This window comes from Nicotiana attenuata, unplaced genomic scaffold (genome assembly GCF_001879085.1).
Source record: "Nicotiana attenuata strain UT unplaced genomic scaffold, NIATTr2, whole genome shotgun sequence".
In the NCBI taxonomy this organism is placed as follows: Eukaryota; Viridiplantae; Streptophyta; class Magnoliopsida; order Solanales; family Solanaceae; genus Nicotiana; species Nicotiana attenuata.
The window spans coordinates 1-10,639 of record NW_017682026.1 but is presented as its reverse complement, the minus strand read 5'-3'; the positions used below and the strand labels follow the sequence as shown (position 1 = coordinate 10,639).

General features: G+C 40.7%; 1 protein-coding gene across 1 annotated transcript; it reads right to left on the bottom strand.

Annotated features, from left to right (window-relative positions):
- Nucleotides 1–7,450: 7,450 nt before the first annotated feature.
- Nucleotides 7,451–8,370, bottom strand: LOC109221979 (craniofacial development protein 2-like; the record flags this gene model as incomplete). The annotated part of the gene is made up of 2 exons (XM_019386399.1): nt 7,950–8,370; nt 7,451–7,676 (listed from the first exon to the last, which is right to left on the bottom strand). Coding segments are annotated over exons 1-2 (647 nt in total), but the record flags the coding sequence as incomplete, so codon positions are not given.
- Between the last annotated feature and the right edge of the window lie 2,269 nt (nt 8,371–10,639).

Sequence of the window (10,639 nt, the reverse complement as noted above, 5' to 3'; positions counted from 1 at the left end):
GAGAGAGATCAAGAACTCTCCATCAATCCCATCAAGAAGAGAAATCATTACACATTCATGCTTCACATCCCATAGCAATTAATAACGTCTCTAAACCACCGGTAAAACTTATCAATGAACTTCCCCATTCCATTTGCACAAGCTAAAAACTGCCGGGACTGAATCCTTTAACCCCGAACCCAGCTAAGCAACCTGTCAGAACACTCAAGAGACCTTGCTGCACAATACCTTGTAAAGCCCATTACCATACTCGAACACATACGAAGAGTTAGATCAACCATCCTTACGTCTTAATACCGTATTCGGTACTACTATCAAGTCATGTTCATCTATCTAATTTCCATTTTTGAAATTCCAATCATACCACTTGATATTTCCTCCCTCGGCTGTAGCATCACAAATGCCTCAATCCAAGCTTACCAAGACAGACTCGAACATAAGACCACACTGCCTAAGTACCCATAGGCCACTGAAACTCTCTCAATTGTTTCCCAGAAAATACCACATTCTAGAATACCTTCACTCTGAGACTTTTTTTGCGAATTAAATTCGCTCCTTTTACTTTCCAGGTATGCGGACCACATAGGATCTCATGATCAACATAAAAAATGACCACAGTCTTGACAATTTCTATTGAAAAACACTGTCTTAATCAATACACCACCTAAAACCACCTGAATGCTACATTAAGATTCCTTGAACACAATTAAACCATTCTCATCGAGAGTCATTCACTCTTATTCATCTGCAAATTACCTGATTTAACGAACAGAACCACTCGTGCTTTATTGACACTCCGACATCGTAAAATGAGACCCTCGTCCCAATACCACCAAGCAACTTCCTGCTCTATGCACCGAGCATTCTTTACCAACAACGACTCTAGACATTCCGAAATTCTCATACCCTATGGAACATAATATAACCTTTGTCGAAATTTTGCTTCACTCGCCCATCCTCGGCTCAATTTCTGCAACTAGAACCGATTTGCCAGCATACCTCGAGGCGTAACCAACATAGCACATAACCGTGCATTCAACTAATCAACAGCAACCTCCCCAACTTGGCTCGAAGCCATATATCAAGACACACTTAACAACTCATAACACTCTTACTCTAATGATGCCACAATGTCATAGTGAGATTAAACTCAAATCATCTACAAGTTTGTGAAAACACAGATCATCTAGTACTGAAATCCTCTACAACCCTCGCATTCATCCCCACATCAACTGAGTCCACTCTCTTAAGCGACCCGAATTTTTAAATTTCAACACATACCCTTCAATTACACAGGAGATCTTCTAACATACACGCAAGGACCATACCACTCAAGAACACTCCGCAGGAGATGACCCCTGCTTCGCCTCAATTTAGTACTTCAGCATACCTTTCACCATCATATACGTTACTCAGTCATTAGTCTTCCTGAGTCTGAACTCATACCGCCTCACGTATTGTACTTTACTTTCCAACTAGGAGATACGAAGATATTCTTCACGCGCCCATAATTCGGGCTACACATCAATCCACAATAGGAGTCGAATCACTTAACAGTTCATCTATTATCCTACAGACTTCTTCGTCACTACCAAGCCATATAGACACATCTCGCCGTACTAACATACTCATCACATGGATATCCCACCGCCATTCCGGCTAATAGGGACAATACCGAACATATACATTCAAAACACTCGCTCACACAATCAGCACCTCGGTGCTCAAGCCATAGGCAAGGATCCGGCCTCAAGTCCTCCAGGCTGGCCCAACATACTCACGAAGATTACATCTCGCCCCTCGATCGGGGAATCACAAACCATCAAGGCACATATAATATTGAGCGCTCACGTGCGCATACAGATGTGTGAAAGAAATTTCAAGAGTTATATCTCAAGCTGAATCAAGTACGCACGATAAGAATTCCAAGAAGGTGAAGTTTTCCTAAAGGTTCTGCAGCCTCTCGAGGATAAATACAGACATCTCTGTACCGATCCGCGAGACTCTACTAAACCTGCTCATGACTCGAGAGACCTAGTAACCTAGGCCCTGATACCAAATTGTCACGACCCAATTCCCATACCCGGTCGTGATGGCGCCTCTCGTGAAGACAAGGCCAGCCAACTAACCCAAATCCTTTCACTAACAATTATTAAACATAAATGAATAGAAGATACAACTTAATGGCATTAGAAACTGTTAACTACTACCCGACCGGGATGTCACAAGTCACGAGCATCTAAAGGAACCTGATTTAACTACAGGGCCAATATTATACAAAATGAATTTCTGGAAAAACAAAAGACAACATCCGGTGCCGCGAACGCTGGCGGTCACCTTGCTCAGCTACAATAACAATACCTTCAATCCGCTAATAACTCGCTACCGGGTGAACGATACCTGCAACTGCACGCGAGGTGCAGGGAGTAAAGTGAGTACTTCCAACTCAGTGGTAATAAGAGTAAATAATAACTGAGAGGCAAGAAATCACGTAAGAGCACTCCATCATGCTATATAGGACAGTACAACCCTTTTTAGAAAACAGTAAGACCGTAAAAAATCCTTTAGAAAATATCTGGCTCAGTTTAAAAACCTCTTTTGAAAATATCCTTTTCCAACAGTCAAGCATATGAATGCGTTATCAAATAGTGCAAGTCCGCACATAAGTTAGCCCCTCAGGCACAGCACTCTATTAACAAATAACACCAGGGTATCTGGTACGCAGTGCAAGAACAGCATGGATGCCAATGAAATGAGAGTGCTGAATGTCATGCCACGTAGTACAAACAGGAAACAATGCATGAATGCAATGCAATGCACATGACCGCTGCGGCGCGCAGCCCGATCCATTTGGGTACCCGCGCTCACTGTGGGGGTTCAGACTCCGGAGGGGCTCCTACAGCCCAAGCGCAATATCATCATAGTATCGCTGCGGCATGTAGCCCGATCCATCCTCAGTCTAGAACATGCAAATGAGCCACTCGGGCAATGTCAAGTAATAGCTTTTAACTCAAAACATCAGAAAAATGCTATTTAAGTCTTTAAACTTTAACAATATGACTGCACACTTCAAAACAGGGTTTAACTCAGGACTAAAATCATTTAATATGCTAAGTGTCATGAAAACAGTGATAATAATCCCTAAAGGATTCAAATAATCGGCACAAAGCCCAAAACATGGCAATCAACCCAAATCACGATAGCATCAAGTAGGTTTCAGTCAATTATGCAGTAAAATCAACAACCGGGACGGACCAAGTCGCAATCCCCAACGGTGCTCTACCCCACGCTCATACCTGGCATGCAAGTCACCACAATACAGCACTATGATGTGCAAATCCGGGGTTTCAAACCCTCAGGATATCATTTACAAGTATTATTCACCTCGAACCGGTGAAATCTCTAGCTCTCGACGCCTTTGCCCCTCAAACCGGCCTCCACGCGTGTCGAATCTAACCAAAATCAGAGCGAATACATTACAATATGCCAAGGGAACAATACCCAATCGAAAACAACCAAGAAATAGCAGAAATCTCGAAACTAGCAAAACCCGAGCCCCGGGCCCGCTTCTCGAAAAATTACGAAATTTAGATCACCGGATTCCTCGTCTCGCCACGAGTCCATACATATAAAGTTCACCAAAATTGGAGTTCGTTGGCCCTCCAAATTCCATTTTTACATCAAAATTCTCAAACCCTAACTTACCCCATTTTTACCCTTTAATTCCTTGGGTTTTCAGTGTTAATTCATGTTTATACACAATAATAACATAATCTAAGCCCAAGAATCCATACCTGATGATAGCCCTCGAAACCCTCTTCAAAAATCGCCCAAAATCTCCTTAGTCCGAAGTCCAAAATGTTGTTCTTTCAAAAATTCGCGAAGATGATTAATTTCACTTAACTGCCAGGCATTTCGCTTCTGCGGATCCAGTACCGCTTTTGCGGCTTCCGCTTATGCGGCCAACGTCCGCTTTTGCGGACCTTTCACTTAAGGCAACCTTCCGCTTCTGCGGTCCCCAATCGCATCTGCGGGACCGCTTAAGCGATCCAATGCTCCGCTTCTGCGGAACCTGACCAGGGTTCCAAATTCCGCTCCTGCGAGGTCTAGCTCGCTTCTGCGAGGCCGCCTTTGCGGTCCTCCTTCCGCTCCATGAGGGGATCATTGTCCAACACACTCAGGCAGGTGAGTTCATTTATAGAAAGAGTGGACAAATCTACAATGTAAATATTGTTAACTCTTTTTCCCTGCAAACCAATCTTGTCAGTGGTAAGATTAATCACAAAGCATTTGGTAGAGGTAAATGCTACAAGATTACCTCTGTCACACAGTTGTGACACACTGATTAGGCTATATTTCAAGCCATCTATCAAGTAGACATTCTCAATGGAGTGTGAGTCTGTCTTACCTACCTTTCCAACCCCAATAATCTCGCCTTTCTTCCCATTTCCAAAAGTGACATTACCTCCTTTTATGTCCTCAAGTGAAAGGAACCGGTTCTTGCTTCCAGTCATATGTTTTGAGCAGCCACTATCCATGTACCATATATGGCTACTTCCCTTCACTTGGACCTGCAAAAAGAAATCAGGGTTTAGTCTTAGGAACCCAAACTAGTTTGGGTCCCTTTCTATAGGCAAAGGGGTAAATCAAATTCTTTTTAGCCCACCCAAGCAGCCTAATTTTCTTTTGAACAAAGGTTTTGTTCTTTTGACTGGCCTTTTCTTTTGCATTACATTCATTTTTGTAATTACCAGTCTTGCCACAATGTGTGCAGATTTTGTTTTCAGGAAGAGTGAGGTACTTGCTTTTGGGCTCCCACTTAGATGCTTGGGTCCCATAGCCAAGCCCTCTCTTGTTGCTACTGTGATGTTCTTGTAGCCAGGATAGTGCATCAGAAGCCTTATTCCATTTGCAAGTTCTGTCTAGTTCATGTTTTACCTTCCCTAGGTCTTCTTTTAAGGCTATTATCTGCTCATCTTTCCTGTACAACTCATCCTTCATTTTTCCTAGGTTTTCTTCTAAGGTGAGATGTGTGTGATCAGCTTTCTTCTTACTCGTTCCTAATTTCAGTTTTAGATTTTCAGACCTAAGTTCTAGGATATTGGTGTCAAGTACAAGAACCTGGTTCTTCAACTCAGCATTTTTACTGTCACTCTCATTAGCCCTAGATTCTAGATTTTTGCACTTGCCTTTTAAGATCACACACTCCCTAGAAAGCTCTTCCTTCTCATTGTTAATTATCTCAGACACATCGATGAAGTCTAGCAATAGTTCAGACAACCTTTCTTTAGACAGAAATTTAATCTTGTCTTTGAGATGAATCACACTTACCTCTTGTTCATCATCTGATTCTCCGATGGCCGTAAGTGCTTGTTCATCTCCAGCTTCATCTTCTGAATCCTCATCTGATGTTTCTCCCCAAGCAGCAACCATTGCATTTGTTGATCCTTTGTTCCTTTTGGGTTGAACCTGTTCCTTCTTCATGTTCCTTCATTCAGCCCTTTCCTTCTTCCATTCAATTTCCTTTTGGGTTGCACAATTCTTGATCATGCGATCAGTCTTGCCACATTTGTAGCAACCCTCGTTAGTTTGTTTCTCAGGAGCCTTTGATTTGTTGAAGGTTGTACCTCTTGAAGAACCCTTTCCTCTCATTAGGTACTTTTTGAAATCCCTTGTGATCATGGCCATTTCATCATCCTCCAGATCTGCACCTTCAGCTATTCTGAGAGCCACACTCCTTTCCTTCTTGGGTGCATCCATTTTCATGGTTTGCCTTCTCAGTTCATAGGCAGTGCGGTTTCCAATAAGTTCATCCAACTTGAGAGTAGCAATGTTCTTTGATTCCTAAATAGCAGTGGTTTTGCTTTCCCAAGTCACTGGTAAAACCCTTGTCAAGATTTTCTCAACCCTGTCTTCTTCAAGGATAATTCTCCCAAGAGATTTAAGTTCATTTGTTAGTGTTGTGAACCTTGTATACATCTCCTGAATAGTTTCACCTTCCTTCATAGTGAAATTCTCATACTGAGAATATAGCAGTGTTCCTCTTGATCTCTTTACTTGAGGAGTTCCTTCATGAGCCACTTGTAAAGTGTCCCATATCTCCTTAGCAGTGGTACAACTTTGAATCCTGCTGTACTTGTCTGGACCTAGTCCACACACAAGCCATTTCTTGGCCTTGGCATTCTTTTCCCATTTCTTCAAGTCTTCATCAGTGCAGTCAACTCTTGTTTTTGGCACATCCACTCCTTCAGTATTCTTCTTTGTTGTCGCCAGGGGACCATCAATGACTATGTACCAGAGTTCATAATCTTCTCCTATAATGTGATCTCTCATCCTATTCTTCCACCAAGAATAGTACTAACCATTAAAGAGTGGAGGCCTAGTAGTGGATTGCCCTTCCCAGTTTCCAGGTGGTGCACCCATCTTGATCTTTTCCTAAGGTGTTAACCTCTTCAAGGTTAACCTACTCTGATACCAATTGAAGTTTTAAACTTCAATACCACACAAGAAGTGGGGGGGGGGTGATTTGTGTGGTACCCAATTTTTGCTTAACTGAACTCTAGAATGACCCGGTTCTTCTATGTGTTCCAACTACTACTGTTTGCGGAATAATAAATAAAAAAAATAAAGAACACAGAGATTTTTACGTGGAAAACATCTGGCTCAAAAGGTAAAAAAACCACGACCTACTACTCAATAGGATTTCTCAAACTTCCACTAAAATCACTGAGCCAAAACAGCATTTACAAAACTCTTTGTAAACCTAAAGATTAACTCTAATCCCGTTTTGGCACACAGCCTCAACTGTTGCGACAACTTCAAGTTAACTCTAACTTGAACACTCTAGGTACCTAATACAATTGCTTCTATGAAAGCTGAAAGGTACAATGTAAAATCTCCTACTACAATTGAACTAGAATAAAAGATAGACACTTGAAATTGGTTCTTCTATCTCGTTCAAGTAGCTTCAGGATTGCACGCTTGAATCACACATAAATTGCTTGCAAAATCGCCTTGCTCTTTTGCTCTCAATTTAAGTTTAACTTCTGCTTATGTGCATTGCCTGTAAAAGAGAACAACACTGATATTTTTGATGGGTTAGTAATTAGAGATTGACTAGGATACAAGTACTACTCTTCTATCGTAGGAGAGTTCAAAGTGATCTCAAACTCTAACACTATCTTCTTCCTAAACTGTGTTTTCTTCATGTAAGGAGTCTTTCCCTCCTTATCCAATATGCAACCTTTTCGATCAGATCAGGAGATATCGCTTCTTGATCAGTTAGATTTATCTCCTTCACGTGCATCTCACATGTACAGGTTGATCATGACTGTGCTTCACAAGCTAGACCTGGTCCATGTCTGAGTTCTTTTGTCAATCTTCAAAACTTCACCTGTTCTTGGGCCAACAACTTGACTTGGTCTAAGTCACGGGCTTTCCTCTCCCTCACCTTGGCCAACCGGTGTCCCCTCCTTTGCCCTCGATCTCCTCGTACAAACGAGCAAACGCTGCTTTCTTAGCCGTCGTAACTGCTAACTTTGCCTCTTTCTTCGCCTTTATGTAACACTCCCGATAAGTCCTTTTTTCCTCCTCATTTGTACTCTCTACTAGCTTCAAATAAGCAGCTTTCTTAGCTTCCACTTTACCTTGAACCTCTCCATTCCACCACCAGTCCCCTTTATGTCCCCCAGGAGAACCCTACGTTACCCCTAAGACCTCTCCAGCAGCTACCCTAATGCAATATGCAGTCATGGACCACATACTAGACGCGTCCCCCATACTCGTCCAGGCCCTCATAGCCAACAACTTCTCCCCTAACTCCTGAGCTTTGTCCTTGGTCAAGTTACCCCACTTGATCTAAGGTTGCCTGCACCCCGCCCTCTTCCTCCAACTTCTCTTGATCTCCAGGTCCATAACTAGAAGCCTATGTAGGGTCGTGAGGTGCTCACTCGGGATGACCTTGCAGTCAGTGCACAAACCTTTATCGCATTTCCTGCAGAGAAGAAAATCAATCTGAATCTTGCCCATTAAATTTCGAAAAGTGACCAGGTGCTCTTCCCTCTTCGGGAAACTCGAGTTAGCTATAACCGATTCAAAAGCTCTAGCAAACTCCAACAGTGAATTACCTCCCTCATTCCTATCCCCAAAACCGTACCCGCCATGCACATCATCATAACCCCCTGCACTAGCCCCAATATGACCATTGAAATCTCCGCCAATGAACAACTTCTCTGTGTGCGGGATACTACGCACCATCTCGTCCAAATCATCCCAAAATTGCTTCTTGACCTCTTGGTTCAAACCTACCTGAGGAGCATATGCACTAATCACGTTTACAGTAAACCCACCAACTACCAGCTTAATACTCATCAACCTGTCATTTACCCTCCTAACCTCAACCACGAGCTCCCTGAGATCCCTGTCTACTAAAATACCTACCCCATTCTTACCCTTAGTGCTCCTTGAGTACCATAGTTTAAACCCGTCTACATCTCGGGCCTTAGTACCCTTCCATCTAGTCTCCTGAACACACGCTATGTTGATCTTCCTCTTCTGGAGAATCTTACCTTACTCTATATACTTCCCCGTCAACGTCCCAATATTCCAAGACCTAATTCGCAACCTAGAGGCTTTCTTACTCCCCTTCCTACCCCTGGACCCTACCCCCAGCCCCACCCGAGGACATGATCTTACTCTCACATCATTCACTACCGCCACTATAAGCAAAAGGTATTAGGTAAACACTACCACTAAGAACAAAAAACGGGAACAAAGGACTACAAGTTACGAACCAAAGAGCTAAAAATAACTCAAAGGAGTGACTAACAGGATTAAAATGGATAGACGAAACCCTACCAATTTTTACAAAGTTGGACAGAAAAATTCCAATGTACAACCAAATCAAACAAGGTGTCAATCAAATTGTTACAAGAAGCAGACCCAAAAGTGACTAATACCAGCCAAACCTACAATTTTAAATTCTAGTACCCAGTAACAAGAAGCAGATTTAAAAGTGGTGAATGCTAAAAAGAACCAAACTTTGCAATTTTTAAAAATCCAAAATACCCATTCTTAAGCTAAACTGAACAGAAGAATTCCACTATACAGCCAAATCAAACAATATATCACTTCAATTGTAACAAGAAACCGATTTAAAAGTGGCTACTACTAAGAAGAACAAAACTTTGAAAAGAATAACTAAAAAGATTAACACCTAGAAGCAGATTGTTTAGATTCTTTAGAGAAAAAAGGGTGCAATTATACCAGTATCAAAGAACCAATATGCAATATAGAGTAATAGAGTAGGAACTTTAGAACCTGGTTTTGTCGTCGAGGAATTTAGTCGCTGGAGACGTAACAACTCGTAGCTTCCGTCAAAAGTCCGGCCGCCGACGGTACTATTCTTTGCCATCAACTATGGGTTCCGATAAAGGGGGAGGAGAAAGAGAAGAGAAAGGAGATAAAGGATATTTATTGAACTCAAATTCGGAGCCGAAAGTACTTAAAATCGCTGAAACCAACACAAACTTTACCGTAAGCTTTGGTAAATTTGCAAAATAGAGTACGTCGAGCGCAAATCACAACTTTTCAATGGATTAAAAAGCAGAGGATTTTTATCAAACTCAGATTTGGAGCCGCAAGTGCTTAAAATCGTTGAAATTGACAAAAACTTTACCGTAAGATTTGATAAAACAAATAGAAATTCAAATATTTTTAACAAAAGTTGGAATCTTGTTCAATTCTTGAATCAAATAAAATAAAATAATATAATTTCCAGAAGTTTTCTTTCTGTTTAGTAAATGTGGAAGAGAAATTAGGGATTGTGGTTTTTATTTTATGATACAAAGAAAAGGTATCTGAATGAGAAACAAGAGTGAAAAAGAAAAATAATCGGAAAGAAGATTGTGCGAGTGTAGTACCAACTTCCAAAAGGGTTTGATGAAACTTTGGCATTAAAAAACGCACTTCTCTGAGATTGTGCTTGTTAACTGATTAGTCTTAGTGTTTCAGGTTCTCTAAATCGGAGGAAATGGATGCAAATGAGATTGTGACAGAAAATAGATTAAGAATAAAAACTAGCTATAAATCAGTTAATTACTCTTTCATAGGGTACAATATTGTTAAATACTACTACGAGAAAAGTTATAATCTATTGAGATTTACAAACAAAAATCCTTAACATTGAATTCCTAGTTAATTAGTTAACAAAAAATATAATCCCAAAAGTCCCCCCAAAAAAGTGATTTAGAAAATATTATATACTTTAAGTTATGGATTATATGTGATGTTGTTAGGAAATATTATTTATGACCAAAATTTTGAATGGAGTGTACTTAATATTTTATTTTTTATTTTATTATTATGATGACCTGTTTATGAATATGGTGTACTTATTATTATTTTTAATATTATTAACTTATTTCACTAATTTTGATAGAATTTGCATGAATTTAATTACTTAATTTATATATAAGACGTAATTAGTGATAAATTAGTAGAAATTGGGAATGGGCAGAATATACCTTTTTACTTTATTAATTATCCTAATTTTCCTTAACCACTTAAAAATGAGTTACTTTGCAAAGAATTATATCAGGGAGGGGGGAGGGGGGGGGGTGTCGTAGGATTTATGGACCCC